The sequence below is a fragment of the Schistocerca piceifrons genome, chromosome 2 (assembly GCF_021461385.2).
Source record: "Schistocerca piceifrons isolate TAMUIC-IGC-003096 chromosome 2, iqSchPice1.1, whole genome shotgun sequence".
In the NCBI taxonomy this organism is placed as follows: Eukaryota; Metazoa; Arthropoda; class Insecta; order Orthoptera; family Acrididae; genus Schistocerca; species Schistocerca piceifrons.
The window spans coordinates 369,320,917-369,337,675 of record NC_060139.1 but is presented as its reverse complement, the minus strand read 5'-3'; the positions used below and the strand labels follow the sequence as shown (position 1 = coordinate 369,337,675).

Below are 16,759 nucleotides of genomic sequence, written 5' to 3'. Positions count from 1 at the left end.
TTTTGTCCATACTAACACCTCTGAATGTTTCTTAACCTACAATCCTAGGAACAACAGTACCGGTACATTTAATCCACTGTAAGAATGATTTTCGCTTATAAGTTTCGACTGGGTCGCTTCCGGACCAAGTCACCTCACTTCAAATTGATAAATTTACCGTTCTCCATCACTCCTTAAAATTGTAACAATATCACGGAATCACCCTATATACTCATTAATGTTGAGTAACGTTAGGGTCTCTAACTACAAGAAACCAGTTAATTGCAAACAATTATCACCATTTCATTTTCAGGACCAGTACGATTGTTCGCAACAGCGTCCATTAACAATGATTCCTCTATCAGAGACAATTACACGACTTACTCCTATCATATTCTGAAGAAGAGTATTTAATTCTTTTCACATCGTAGTTCGAGAAACAGTGGAAATTTGAACTGCTGCAACGCAAAAATTACTCGCCACCAGCTTCTCTACCTGTGACTGAAATAAAGCAATTATTCTGGCTTCGCACATAGCGAGCAATAAATCTTATGAGATACTATAAGCTAATGAACGAATGTACTCGTCCTTCATCAAAAATGGTTTGCACATTTCTCACTTTGTGTGACCATGTATTGTCCTGATAAACTACTGCTCGTCGTTTACCTGTATAAGGGGTTGCATCTCAGAATATAAAACCATATTGTACCCAATGGGAAGATGCCTTTAAAGTTTACGGCCCATGGACGCCGATGAAATAGTTTAAGTTACATGAGGTTACCCTGCGGCAGACGACAACCGCTGCGGTGCCTAACATATTATCGATACTGCGATGGATGGTCATGGCCAGGCGGACGAAGTGACCGCGTTTGAATGTTTGTGTCACAATGTGCACCTCATTATCACAATACTGTAGGAAAAGATCCTCTTCTATACACTGGTTCCACAGCTGCGCGACTGTCCTAGTAACATACTATGTACGAACAGAAATTTCGCAACGAAACAAATCCCTTTCCCAGAGATCGTGCATTCCGTCATGACGTAATTCACGAACGTACTGATATCGCTCCCTTTGACATCCAATAAGCATACTGACACTTCTTTTCACATTTCCACTTAGTTTGGTAGCTCTTCACATGCCTCACTCTGAGCTTTCGATGCACCCAAGAGAGGCCACAACTTGATCTACGTGTTCGCAATCCTTCGCAGACTTAATCACTTACCGCTGGCACACTGCTCTACATATTAGTGGGTACGAACCCATTCGAGCCATTGTACATGGATGTTGCAATTTTGACCAACTTTAGTGTGCGTTACTGATTCTGAACTGTCCATTGAGTAGAGATGTGAGCTAGATAGCGCCATCGGGCGTTAATTCCACCATTGGAATTAATTCTATTTTTCACTTATCTATCATCAAGCAAAGAAGTTCGCTGCAGTAGCAGTCAGTGGAAGGAAGAGAGGAAGACTGGGGTATAACGTCCCGTCGACGAGAAGTTCATTAGGGACGAGTCATACACAACAGGACAGTGATTCCGTCCACTAAGATATCAGCAACAAAGTAATTTGGCACTTCAGTTTTTACATCAAAGCTCAGGAGGAAGTATAGAACCTTCGACCCTCATCTACTAGCTGCAAGAAGCGAACAAGTAATTAAAAAAAATCGCTGACGTAGCATTCATAATCTGATAAAATGAACTGACTCAATATGTGCCATGTGAAATAATAATATTTAAACTGAACTTCAAATAAGTTTGAATTTCTGCTTTGTTACTTCTTCTTTCTTCTTTATCTAATTAACCGAGATGTAAATCTTATAATACTTCTCCTTATTTGTAACGTTAACATTGTCAGTTAATGAAGTATGAAATAAAACACTTTAGCACCGGTTATGGCGTAACATGACAAAGAGAACGTCTTCAAATTTTATTTGCTAGACCATTTTTCCATCGAATAACCTCACAAAAAATTTCGTATAAAATGCCATCATCTAGCATAAGAGACTCTCCTTGAGCTTCGGTGTTTGGAGTGACTAATAGACGAAGCATTTCGGTGATAGTGTCTCAACTAAAAAAAAAAAATTGAACGTCTGCTTGATAGATTTCCGCACTCTTAGGTGTGAGCAGTTGTTACGTTCATAATACGGTCTAAGACAACGGGTTGGTCTAACCCTGGCCCTTATGCAAGCCGTTATTCGGCTCAGCGTTGACTGACGGATTTGTTGGATGTCCTCCTCAGGGTTATCGTGCTAAATTCTGACCAACTTACTCTTTAGACGGTCAAAATTCTGAGCTGACTGGGGGCCCTGTCCGAGATGCTCCAAGCACGCTTAATTGGCGAGAGATCTGGCAACCTTCCTGGCCAAGGTAGGGCTTCGAAAGCACGAAGATAATCAGTAGAAATTCTCGCTGTGTACGGGAGTGCATTATCTTGCTGAAATGTAAGCCCAGGATGACTTGCCATGAAGGGCAACAAAACCGGGAATAGGATATCATCGTTGTTGTGGTACGCCGTTTTCTTTGTCTTAGAAGGGATATAAGAAATGCTTTAGCAGGGAACGGTTGTGCAACTTGTCGGTCGTACCGAGGACACAAGGTTAGGAAGCCAACCGTTTTAGGACAAGACCGATTTGGAATCGAGGGCTACGACAGGTTAAAAAATTGTTCAAATGGCTCTAAGGACTATGGGACTTAACATCTGAGGTCATCAGTCCCCTAGAACTTAGAAATACTTAAACCTAACTAACCTAAGGACATCACACACATCCATGCCAGAGGCAGGATTCGAACTTGCGACCGTAGTAGCAGCGCGGTTCCGAAGAGCCTAGAACCGCTCGGCTACAGCGGCCGGCTTACGACAGGTGACACGTAGTTAGTTGACTGACGTGTTAGTCCTCTATGCTTAGCAACTGGTTCGTGGGCTTTTAAACTGAGCAAAACTAAATTTACACACGTACTAAGAAGAAATAGAAACAAACCTCTTTCTTACGGACTAGTATTCTTAACTAGCTATCTCAATAATCCTTATCATTCTTTCCTCAAATCACAAACTATATTCTGGAATTCATGTGATGTTAACAATTTCAGTAAGTACTTCGGTCAACTGGTCGCATTTAGCAAGATATTTTCATAAGTCGTGTGTAGTATATTCCTATATTTTAAATGTATCCAAGATTTTATATTCCTACGTTGCTGAATTTATTTGTCTTGATGTGTAGGATATGCCAAAAGAAGACTAAAAATTGATGCTGGTTAATCTAGATATAAAGCGTTATAATGTATTAGAATTAATAATTATTTAAGTGCATTTCTTTCCAACGAGCAGTTGACCACGCTGAACAAAAAACACCATGTCAGTGGTGTATAAGGACCACAAGAAAGGAACACACAAAATGTTTACTATTGTGTCAACAGTTTTTATTTGTTGCGTATAAAATACTGATCAAAACACATTTACACACAATAAATACAAGAATTTGCACGCATCATTCTTTCAGTATCGTTTGCCTGCGAAGTTACTCACGTAACTTAACCCAGGATAGCCTTGCCATAGGCGGGGGCGGCGTAGGCAAGGGGAGCAGCGACCTTAGCGATGGCGGGGGCGGCGTAGGCGACGGGGGCGGCCACTTTGGCAACGACGGGGGCAGGGTGGGCGCCGGCCTCCTTGTGCACGACGGCGTTGAAGCCGTTCACGGGGTCGGCGGTGTAGTCGACAGTGCGGATGGAACCGTCGGGCTCGACCAGGCTGTAGCTGCCCTGGACGACGTCTCCGTTGCGGGTCTCCTGTTGAGCCTTGGAGTCACCGGTGAGGGCGTCCTGCACGTTGTAGGCGTAACTGTACTGGGGGTTGGGGTCGTACTCGGCGGCCACGGCGGCGGGGGCGGCGACGGCGACGGGGGCGGCCCTCACGGCGGGGGCGACGGCCAGGGGGGCGGCACGCAGCGCAGGGGCGGCGTACGCCACAGGGGCAGCACGGAGTGCGGGGGCAGCGTACGCCACGGGGGCGGCGTAGGCGCGGGCAGCCAGAGGGGCGCCGGGGGCGACCACGGCGGGTGCGCCCAGGTAGCCGGCACGGGCCACGGCCACGAAGGCGGCGAGGACGATCAGCTGAAATATAACGTCATGTTATCAGGACACTGTGCGAGCTGAGACCGAGTGGTCAGTCTTCAGAAATGCTTATGGCAAGTGAGAAATATTAATCATAGCAATAAAAGGTGATCATTAGTCACACAGCCTTAACAGCGATGGAGGAACGGAGGAAGACAACTTCACCGTCTCGAACGTACCATCCAGTCCCCGTTCATAATTGTATAGTAGAATCACAGAGAGCCTAATTCAGGAAGTTTAGAGGCTATGAAATGTAATTAGTTGCTGCACTCTTGAAGATACTAGAAATCACATTGTACTAGGCATTGTATTTGGGGTTTTGAGAGATTGTGGACATTTCTAAACACTCGCTGTGTTCCATTGCTCCAGATTTCTCTGTCCAACCCTTTCTAATGATGCGATCTGTGAAATTGACAAACGAAACATGCGTACTGCTTTGTGGAGAAGAACTAATAAATTTCGCAAACGGAGGCATCTCCTTTCAAGAGCACAAAAACATTAACATTCACATAAATGTGCCTTAGGTCACACACAATTCGATTCACCATTACCGGTTTCGATTGTCAGAGACGAGCTTTGTCAGATAATCATTGCCTTCGTGGCAACACGTAAATATTTGTGGACTGCTCTTCAAGCTTAGCAAAGCACAAAAGTAGCAAACGTAGACATCGGCTCTCTGTTAAAATGTACGTGTAAGTTCAAAGCCGGTGATTATCTATTGATGGCCACTTTTGGCGAAGGAAAGTGTTAGTAATGAAGGAAATTGTCGCGATCTGTGACTGTTTTAACTGAAAATGAATAAGTCCGGCCTACATAAATTAATTGGCGCATCATTTAGCTGTCAAATCTTTCAACGAAGCAACCTTTAAGTAAATAAAAATATTCTCGGTTTTCAAGTCGCATCAGTTGGCACCATTTGAAATCCGAGAATCCAGTTATGCCGCTGCGAAAGACTCAGGAGACACAGAAACTGCAAATAACTTCTCGCTCTCCTGCAGCACAACAAGCACATCATTTCTGATTCTGAATTTTTAAACCACTTTTTGTACTTGTTTGGTTTCATTACCAACATGTGTAGGTTTGATCCCGTGGTTTTGGGTATCTACATATATTACAATACCCACTGTCCGCCCCGATAGCTGAGTGCTCAGCGTGACGGATTGCCGTCCTACGAGCCCGGGTTCGATTCCCGGCTGGATGGGGGATTTTCTCCGCTCAGGGACTGGGTGTTGTGCTGTCTTCATCATCATTTCATCCCCATCCGTCGCGCAGGTCGCCCAATGTGGCGTCGAATGTAATAAGACCTGCACCAATGCGGCCGGACCTGCCTCGCAAGGGGCCTCCCGGCCAATGACGCCAAACGCTCTTCCATTTCACAATACCCACTTACAGCGTCTAACATCATACAGGCATCCGCTGCATCAAATTATATTGCAGCTAACTCAAAACTATTAATTGTGTGAAATTCATACACTGACGGAAAAAATATGAACACCAAGAAGGAGTTGCGCGACAGAAACGAAACTAGGTACCCGTGTTTCTGCACCTGAAAGATGATGTCTCTTCAGATTTCATGCCAGTCGCATAAGTGTGGCGTTAGTAGCGCCACTATGAGGATGCAAATGAGGTTTGCTTTAAATGCACGCCGTAACGGTTGTGAGCGTTAGTTACAGTTGAATTTGGACGAGATAAGTTGATGTTAGTGAAGAATGACTGTAAGGTGACAAAGAAGTCATTATCAACACCTCACTAAATTTGAACAAGGTCGTGTAATAGAGCTACAAGAAGCTGGATGTTCCTTCTGCGATGTTGGAGAAAGACTTGCTGGAATGTAGCCACTGTACATTGCTAATAGCGGTGGTCGCGAGAATGTACGCCCGCAAGACGACGGGGCTCTGGACGACCACGTGACAATACCCATAGGAAAGACCATTGCCTTCGGCCTATGGGTCTGGCGCGTCGTACTGTATCTGGAGCACAATTTGTGCAGCGGTTGGCACCACAATGATAAATGGCTTTGAGCACTATGGGACGTAACATATGAGGTCATCAGTCCCCACCACAATGACACAATGAACTATTACTAATCGGTTACTTAAAGGATAGCTCCGAGCGAGACGCCCTGTAACGTGAATTCCACTGACTTCAAACCACCGCCATTTGCGACTTCAGTGGTGTCAAGCGAGGGCTCATTAGAGAGCAGGGTGGAGGCCTGTTGGGTTTTCTGATGTGTGATATCGATAGTAACGATGCCACATAGTTCCAAAGGTTGGCACTACCACGAGACACCGTCGGCAGCGCCCACTAGCTGGTGCTGTGCAGCTCTACGAGCTCCGCTACAGATTCTACCGATTTCATCAGGTGCAGCCAACCAGGACACTTCGCTTCAGCTTCGCACCTCATTCCAAGTTATGTATCTTATTGCTTGAGTAAAGGGGATTTAAATTCATACAGCAGTACAGTCGTGTTTTACCTTTTCCTGATCCAACCCACGCGCCGCCTTCCAGGCGGGATACAAAATGATGGAAGTTGTGTCTCCTCAGTGTCAGCGATGGCCGTTTGTTGGTTACAAGGAGGGCAGTTGAGGGTCTTCTACCAGCCTGTCTATGTGATAGACACACTGGACCTACATCTGGAGTTATGGTCCGGGGTGCGATTTCGTGTGTGTCAGCAGGAGCACTCTCGTGGTTATGCCACGCACCCTAACTGTAAATTGGTACGTCAATCTTGGGATTCGACCTGTTGTGCTGTCATTCGTGAACAGCATTCCAGGGGATGTTTTCCAACTGGACAACTCTCGCCCACATACTCCTCTTGTAACCTAACTCCAATGGAGCACATATGCCACATCATCGGACAATTCCGACGTCATCCACAACCATGATTAACTGTTCTTGTACTGACCAGCCACGTGCAACGGGCTTGGAAGTCCATCCCACAAACTGACATCCGACACCTGTATAACACAATGCATGCACGTCTGCATGCTTCCATTCTACATTCTGGCGGTTACATCGGCTATTAATGTACCAGCATTTCACATTTGCAATGGCTGATCTCGCGTTTACATTAACCTTTCAATGTTAATCACTTACACGTATTACCTAGATAAATGAATTCTCGAAATTTCGTTACTCTACATTAACTATTTTTTGATGTTGCGATCATATTTCTCCGTCAGTGCACCTCCACAGTAGAACTGGCAGCTCATCTGAATGCCCAGCACAGAACTGATTTCAGTTCCCAGTACTGTGAAGGTTTTCCTTAACGGAAAGACTGGAACGCGTCCACTAAACATCATGAAGCCAATGGAGGCACTCGAATGAGAAGTTGCAGTTGTAAGGTCTGGAAAGCAGGCAACTGCCGGGAGAGCGTCGTGTTGACTCTAAGGCCCTCCGTCCAGCATGAATGACACCATAAGGCAGAGGATGACACGACAACCGGTGGCCATCACAAGATCCTCTGAGTCTGATCGCGGAGTTAACTTTTTAAGTGTTAGAACTTAAATATATATCGACATTTGAGGCAGCCTTAAATAGTCCAGAAAAATAATTTACTCTATGCCACAATTAATCGTTTGCTCTTCTGTTTCCCTGTCGGCGATTAACATATCGAAAAGTTTTGTTCGATAGTAAGTCAGAGAGTTTTCAGTTTGCTGAGCGGTGGGTGACTCTAAAGTTGAATATGAGTTAGTGAACTGGCAGGCAACAATTTGGAAAGCTGCGCTATTGAAACTGCGGTGGCTTTCTTGTCCTGAGACGTACCTTGCAGGCCATGTTGATGAGTTTGCCGACGGTAGCAGAGAACTGCCCGCTAGGTGGCCAGCAAGCTGTTATATAGCCGCCGCTGGGCGTGGTGGGTCGCGCCGCAGTTTTCGCAACGGGCGGCGGGCCGGCCGGCCCAGACCCGTGTGATTTCGCGGCCACTCCGACCTTGGGAACACTTACCCCACTTCTGCCGGCCGCTGACGGCCACGTTGATCTGCTGATCTGAATGCGTTTAGCGGAGAAAGCAGCGCACGATCGACAGGCAGGTTAGCACGTCACTAGAGTTCGATGTGGTACGAGTCCATAGTTTTCACGTAATTATGAACGCTTAGATAGGAACATAGTTTTACAGTGCGTCTTGGGGAACATCGGTCTGGGAGGCTGACAGTTAGTATCCACCTGTGGGGCGAATGTTCCTTTTCTGACATATACGAGAGTCGCTCAATAAGTAATGCCCCACATTTTTTTAAAAAGCCATTAATATACACAGACAAACGTCCTTGTTTGTGCTTCACATTTGATCTTTGTACCATGCGCAGGTGAAGTTTCGAACCGTTCTGGCAGATGGCAGTAGTACAGCGTCAAAATGTCGTCTACATACGACTCACGTTACAAGGAGCGTGCTGTTAGCGAATTCTTGTGTGCAGAAAAAGAAACCGTGGTGAACATCCATAAACGTTTGTGTGCAGTGTACGGCGATGCTGCAGTTGACAGGAGTACAGTTGGGCGATAGGTAAAGAAAGTCACAGCCTCAGGAAATTCAGAGACAGAGCTCCATGATCAGCCACGCTCGGGACGTCCTGTCATAGCCACTGCTCCAGACATGCTGATTCTTGTGGATGTCATTATTCGTGCAGACCGGCGCATCACAACTTGACAATTAGCCCTACAGTTGTCGTTCAGCATTGGAGGTGCGTCTGCAATGATCGAGACTCTAGGACATTCAACGAGGTGCTCACGATGGGTCCCACAAATGCTCACATCAGACCATAAGGTTCAAAGAAAGACCATTTCATCTGAATTGTTGGAGCGTTTTGAGAGCGACGGATAGGCCCTTCTGTCAGTGGTCGTAACGGGGGCCGAAATCTGCATGCGGAAACAAAAAGGCAGTCCATGGAAAGGCATCATCCTCACTCATCACAAAAGAAGAAATTCAAGACAACCCCCTCTGCTGGGATAGATTCTCTACGAGGAACACACTTTCAAGATGACGAGAGTGTCAGTCATGCAGTCAAAACGTGGCTACTCCTACAGGACAAGATCCTTTACTAGCAGGGAATAAATGCTCTTCCACAACGTTGGTGTACGGCCATAGAACGTGATGGAGACTAAGTAGAAAAATAGGACATGGACAAGACGTGTTGATGTATATTGTCACCGAATTCTGACTCTTATAAATATGTTCTGAGAAAAAAAAGTGAGGCATTACGTATTGAACGACCCTCGTATTAAGCAGTTGTTGAATATTGGGACTTACCTGAACTTTTAAAATGGCTGAAGTGTTGAAATTCAATAATTCTAATTTTTAATTTAATTTCAGAAAGAAAATCCCGTAGTGTCAAGAAAGTTTTATCAACCTTGTACGTTATTTTACCTATACAGGAGTAACGAACAGAGTCACTTTGATAGTCCTGAGATAAGCTAATAGAGGAATATGGAACACGTGGTGAATCTGGGGAGTCACATTCCGTGTTCATCGTAGCTGACACATTATCATTAGAATTGAGATTGCTCACTTTTTCATTGGGTAGTGATCGTCTTTTGTAGTAATAGTCGCATTATCTTCATACATAATATTCTGATCTAGTTTTCTTTCGGATGTTTCTGAACCTGAGTCGTGTTCTACCGTTGACTGATCATCTTGGCCGGGAACATATGAATGACCGGAGACAACTTCAGAGACAGAGTCTTCAGAAAACATCTCCTACGCCATTTGCAGAATCATCTGCTTCTGCTAGACATATTTACGAGAATTGCACTCTTGAAAACAGCCTGAGTTAGGAACCAATACATAGTTGTACTTTCTTGTTGAATGCAATTGGTGAAAAGAGAAATTGTATAAGAAGTAGCTACCTAGCTACAGAAACTAGCAAACAACCAAGAAACAATGTGTAAATGAATGAGCAATAATACATCAAACAAAACTTGATACTGTGTAAACTGCATACCTATGTGCAGAAAATATTTCTAACGAGTAAAACTGTAATTTATAAAGAAAGAGAACCATACTAAAACGAACTGAAACTGCTCTTAAAAATAAGTAATTTGGTGCTTTTATGAACAACGTTATTCAGTCCAAGTTTCTCCAAGCATGCTCACTAAAACATAAATTAAGCTTTAGAGTAGTCAGTCAACTAAAAATGTCATGTACAAGAACTTAAAGAATAACTAGGATTATCTACCTTTGAGGCACAATAGCACGAATTCAGGATGGTTCAAATGGCTCTGAGCACTATGGGACTTAACTTCTGAGGTCATCAGTCCCCTAGAACTTAGAACTACTTAAACTAACTAACCTAAGGACGTCACACACATCCATGCCCGAGGCAGGATTCGAGCCTGCGACCGTAGCGGTCTCGCGGTTCCAGACTGTAGCGCTTAGAACCACTCGGCCTCTCCGGACGGCTCCGAATTCAGGAACATCAGTCTGTGTGGCGGGTGAATATTTTCTCTTACCTGGAAAATTCCCTTGTTAGGCGATGTACATCTGGAATGGAAGCAAGTGGTGTTGAATAAATCAACACTACGAGGAACGTCATCTTCACTGCACTACGACTATATACCAAATGTGACTCTCGTAGCCCGCTAGAAACGAAGGGCGACTTTGGACGCCTGTATTGGAACAAACTGAAACCGTATCAGACGGATGTTCCGTTCTAAGTGTTCAGCGTGTCAGTTTTCGCTTGCGGCTGTCAAAAAAAAATTATTTTTTATTAATTGCTATTGTAATTTCGAGTATGCTGATTTACAAGCAGAAATCTCAACTGCAAGTTTTTTTCAGTTAATTTCCACCTACTGGGGGCAGGCCGGCAGGTGCCTTATTGGCATATTAAATCGTTACAATATAAACTTTCACAATTTCAATATTAAAAATTTTAGAAGGTGAAGTAGGTTTGTGTCTGAACGATGGTGATGCGAAGCATGATTGGGATACCTTATAAGCGTGTGTGCTTGTGGGAGGTGTTTCGGAGGATATTATGGGCAAAGGGTGTCAGCGTACTGTCATCCCACCTTATGCAATATCTGAACATCTAAGTGCTCGCTGACGCTTGTAATTTGATTGGAGATTTTCAGAGATGTTCATTGTCGCTAGGACGGTAAGGAGGCAGTCAGAGTGCGTCGGGACCCGCTTAGTGCAATATTAGAATGAATGTCCTGTTATGAGTAACTGTTCCTACTAACGTTTTGTAGCAGTGTGGTTCGAATATTGTGAGGAACCGGATGATAGTATAATTTTAGAAATTTACGGTGTTCGCTATAAAATGTAAAGTGCCGCTTCTCCACATTGTTTTTGTACACGTTAAGATGAATTATTATCAAGATGTTTGTGACTGTATCGCTTAGAAACTACAGTAACGTTACTAAACTGGATTGTCCTTCTCGCCGGCCGGAGTGGCCGAGCGGTTCTAGGCGCTTCAGTCTGGAACCACGCGACCGCTACGGTTGCAGGTTCGAATCCTGCCTCGGGCATGGATGAGTGTGATGTCCTTAGGTTAGTTGGGTTTAAATAGTTCTAAGTTCTAGGGGACTGATGACTTCAGAAGTTAAGTTCCATAGTGCTCAGAGCCATTTGAACCATTTTTTGATTGTCCTTCTCGTCAAAAAACGTGTTTACTGACAGTACGGCGCCAGTACCTATGAAGTTTATCGTAGTACTAGCACATAAAATTTTCTGAATTACTCATGCAATAATGAACAATCAAGAATAAGTTGTGGCCACACACGTGTAATTAACCGTCAGAAAACATACGTTGAAGTTTGTTATTTTCATTGAAGCATTTTCAGAATACTCTCGCGTGTATTTTTGAGCTTGTCGCAGATTATCTGCAACTCGCTTTACTGTGTACGTAGTTAATTAACACTTTCAGGCACGGTCTGTTGCAGTGTGGGGAGTAAGTGGTTGCATCCGATGTACTGATGAATGATGAGTTACTGAAATCAACTGTGTCGTGCTCGGATTAAATATTAGTTAACATACAAACACGACACTCGTATTATAAAATGTCAAATCAAAACGCCTTCAGCTATCTAAACTTCCAGTTTGATTTTATTTTTGCTACCAGTTTCGGCGTTAGACTATACCATCTTCAGGGCCTCTGACCGACGTGTAGGAAGAATCCCACCTCTTGTACAAACAACATATTGGTCAACATACAGTCACTGAAATCTATAGACTTCTTCTTAACAAAGCAATCCCTCCGGTCATCACTTGCAGTGACAGCTTTGTTAAAAAGAAGTCTGCGGATACCAATGGCTGTATACTGGCCCCTATTTTGTTTGAACAAGAGGTGGGAATCTCCCTACGCTTCGGTCAGGGGACTGAAGATGGGGTAGAGTAACGCTGAAATTGGTAGCAAAAATAAAGCTGGAAATTTAGACGGCTCACGGTGTTTTCATTTGACATTTTATATTGAACAGCCGATGTCCCTTGCCGATCCAGTATGAAGTTGGACTCGCAAACACTGGTATTATTTTCTAATGTGTCATATGTGGGGATAGATGGAGGTAGGCTACAAGGCCAAGTACGACAATAAAAAAATACTGATGTACTGTTAGTTACGAATGGATCTCCATGTGAGAACGAAGTAGTAGCTACGAAGTAGTAAGTGATACGTGGGTATCAGGACATGAGTGCTCTGCCAGCCGGCCAAGGAAAGGGTGGACTGGACTCTTCATACAGAATGTGGTAGAATGGTTAAGTTAGGTTATGGTAGAAGGAAGGGTAGATTTCAGATATGAGTTCATAGGCTGGGAGGGGAGGGACACTGAGAATTTGGAGATAGAAGGAAGATGGGACGCATTGATAGAGGCGGGAATCCGTTCCGATATTCTCAAAGATGAGGAGTTCGTATGGAGTTGAGTCTCAAATACTTGTGAGATGCATGCGTATGAGGAAGTGTGGGAACTGTGTGAGGTGGTACAAGATACGAGTGGGAGAAGGTAATCGGATGGGGAAAGCGAGGCGGTGTATGCGTCATTACATGATTTCGAGGGAGCGGTAAAATTCAGGTTAAGCAGAATTCCATGTTATACAGGTGCAAAAATATACACAGGTATAGATACGATGAGATCATCATGTTATATATAGTTCCATGTGGAACAAGTATCACAGCGGTGTATTATCGTAACTCCATGCAAAACCTGAGCAGAAAAAGTCGCAAAACCTGACACCAGTTGCTCGAGGCTGGCCACTCATCTCCACAACAACGCTCGCCCGCATATCGGCAATGTTGAAGCCCAGAAACTGCGCGAATACGGATGGGAAGTGTTGCCGCATCCTCCTTACAACCCGGACATGAGTCCACCAGACTTCGATTTGTTCCCGCAATTGAAGAAACCTACGTGTGGACGTCGTTATCTTTCGCTGGAAGAGCTTTTTACAACCGTTAGGGAGACTATAATGAAGGACTGTAAAGAGACATTGAAAACGTTTGCATTATTTATGAAATTTCCCTCGTATTTTATCCACCATTAAAATGAAACAGCCAATGACAGAGTGGTATTACAGCAGGTATTAAAATAAAGCAGCCAATGAGGAAGTAGTTGTGAAATTCCTCAAGCTTCATTTGAATTGCGTAAAAATGACGCGAAGAAGTGCAATATTTCCGAAAAAATTACGTTAGCTTCATATGAACAGGCGCCTCTCAATTGCGCAAACTGGCGTCATAACACACACACACACACACACACACACACACACACACACTTTTCTTTCGTGAGTCTTCATCATAACCATCATCACCCCCAGCATCACTGTCTCCCTCGATGTTTTCTTCATCATCGTCATCTCTCTCTTCTTCTTCTTCTTCTTCTTCTCCCATGTCTCGGCCTTCTGCTTTTATAAATATATGCTTTTTGTGGATTCATTTCCTGTATCTTGGTCTGTCTTTTTTCGGAACCGCTGTTCTATGCCTCCACCATGCGCTTTCATAAACACATTTTTTTCTTTGGGTTCATCTCCTTCGCCTTGTTCTGTCTCAATGTCTGTAGCGGTTGAGAAAAATGTCTATATGCTCTTTCCAATGCAGACGCAGCTTCAGCTTGCCTTTCTTCCGCAACCACAATTCCTGTGGATATTTCGTCGAGATTCCAACACCTGACTTTTAAGACAGATATTTCGTCCAGTTGAATTGAAAGGCATATTGACAACCACAAAGCTAAACCAGCATCCGAACGTATTACAAGCGAACTCTCTCAACTACTCACATGTAGCGGATAATGTCAAATACAAATATAGTTTTCGAAATTCAAATAGTGGCATTCATATAGACTGTTTAGAAAACAGAACGGGTGCAGCTCGATCAGACATTCTGTTTAAAAAACGAAACAGATCACAACTTCATTCATACAAACCGTCGTAATGAATGGAAAAGATTGCAATTTTATTCACGCACAACGTCTTAAAAACGAGAGGAATTGGGATTTCATTCACATAGGCCATCTGAAAAACGGAACGGGTTGGAATCGCTTTTCAGTGTCAGAATGACCCAATATTTTGACGAATATGGACTGGGAGCCGTAACACGCTAAATGTTTCTACGTACCATCGAAAACTAGTTTCTAGAAACGTTTTTGGAACCTCAGAAAAGTAAAGAAACACGAATTTTGCCTGTGAAATACATCTTCCAACTAACTATTAGCCCTACTATCTAGTATAGGTTTGCCATGGAGTAATAACACCGCATTGTTTGTTGCACATAACTAGACAAGGCTGACACAAAAAAAAAAAAAAAAAACACACAAAACCTCTCCTTCGGTGACTGGAAACGCAACCGCGATTTCAACAAAAAATGGTTTAAATGGCTCTAAGCACTATGGGACTTAATATCTGAGGTCATCACTCCCCTAGACTTAGAACTAATTAACCCTAACTAACCTACTAACCTAAGGACATCACACATATCCATGCCCGAGGCATCATTCCAAACTGTGACCGTAGCAGCAGCGCGGTTCCTGACTGAAGCGCCTAGAACCGCTCGGTCATAACGGCCGGCTGATTTCAACAAATGCTGAACACTAAGAACCTTCCAAGATAGTGTGCGTCCAACTCGACGACATAGAGTGTTCCAAGTAACTGATGAAATAACTCAACGTCTGTGATGAATTCTTCTCGGTTATTAGCACGAGTGGTGGCGTCGTCTTTTAGCGACAAGACGACGCCACCACTCGGCTGGTAACTCGAGAAAAATTCATCACTGGAATACGCCGAGAAGGACTGATATCGCATATAGCTGAAAGTCTTCCTCTTTCAGTCTGTCAGTGCTTTTGTTACTGATTAATTGATGTTGCACATAATTATCAAAGCTACCTCGCGTATCACACTCCACAACACCCGTCAGTGCTCGCAGCCTCCTTTGCGAAGGTAGACGTGCAATCTTGATGCTACCTTGCATTTTAAACTTTGTTACGCAAACATGAAGTTGGCCTTACAATTCAAACAATATTTTCAATTCTTCTGTGAAATCGAATACGACTCCACAGCTACTGGTCTTACGTAGTATTCTGTAAGTGCAGTAGGTTCCACACAGTTTACCATAACAGCAAAAGAGGCGATGTTAAATATATTTATTCCATTAGTTTTAAACACTACATTTTTTCAGTTGTTAGATACAAAATATCGTATTCATATAGTCAACCGAGTGGTCGCATTGCAGAAAGCATTCATTCATGGTAAAAGGAATTTGTGTGCTAAAATAGGAAGAGCAGTTAGGCAGGTATATATGTGTGTGTATATGTGGTATACCCTAGCCGGGTAATACGACAAGAATAACATCGTTTTTGTAGTAGGTATTTATTTTCCACAGTTCAAGTACAAAAATGTACATTAACAATATATCTTATATGTCAAACTATTCATTGGAACTGAATTTATTACGACAAAAATGTTCTTAATGCAACACACCACATAGTACATGACGAAAGGGATGGCGCACATTTGGAGCAAACAGAGCTATGTCTGCGTGGAAGGAACAGCATTCACATCTCTTCCTGGAAACAAATTTTACATAGCTGAACGTTGCCGATAGCGCTCACAATCACTTCCTGCTCATGTGACTTAACACTTGCTGCTTTCGAATTAACAACTCATACAGCTTCATGAAGACTTGGGGAAGTTACCTGCACCCGCCACTGTAATTAATAACTCTTTGTTATGACATGTAATATCTGCAAAATCTGTATCCTTCACAAGAACAACAAACATAAATGTGGGAAACCATTGGGCTGGCGTAAGCTGTCACTGGCACACTGGTTGGCAAAGACGTAGCGCGAAGATCGATAGTAGGCTTTGGATCAAGTGTGCCTATCACAAGAGAGGCCAGAGACACACTGACAAGTAACAGGCCGCCAACGCCCTCTTGGCAGCAAGTATTTAGGCCGCCGCCGCTGACCAGGTGGCACACCTTGCTCTTCCCTCCTTTTCCATCCTCTCGGTCTCTCCCTCAGCAGGTCCCACCTGGCGGTTTTATTCTTCATCGTGTGTCCTCCAAGAAAGTTTAAAGTGTGTTGTTCTGGAGCGTTTTTAATAGTGTGGCCAACTTTTAAACTGGGCGTGTGACTTCAGTGTCTTTTTTGTGGTCTACAAATCGCCAACAGTGTTTTTTAACTTAGTGTTAACTTTTTTAATTGGCCCACATTAATGTCTCCATGTCAATGTCTTTTTACCTCCTTTATCTTCCCTTACTCTGT

At 43.7% G+C, this 16,759-nt stretch overlaps 1 protein-coding gene across 1 annotated transcript in view; it reads right to left on the bottom strand.

The window, feature by feature from the left end:
* Positions 1-7,874, bottom strand: part of LOC124775393 (cuticle protein-like) — a 51,076-nt gene extending 43,202 nt beyond the window's left edge. Inside the window, exons 1-2 of the mRNA XM_047250227.1 lie at positions 7,850-7,874; positions 3,510-4,085 (exon numbers count right to left, since the gene is read on the bottom strand). Of these exons, the coding sequence (XP_047106183.1) occupies positions 3,510-4,085; positions 7,850-7,861 (588 nt within the window). The 5' untranslated portion in view covers positions 7,862-7,874. The remainder of the gene's footprint in view (positions 1-3,509; positions 4,086-7,849) is intronic.
* Between the last annotated feature and the right edge of the window lie 8,885 nt (positions 7,875-16,759).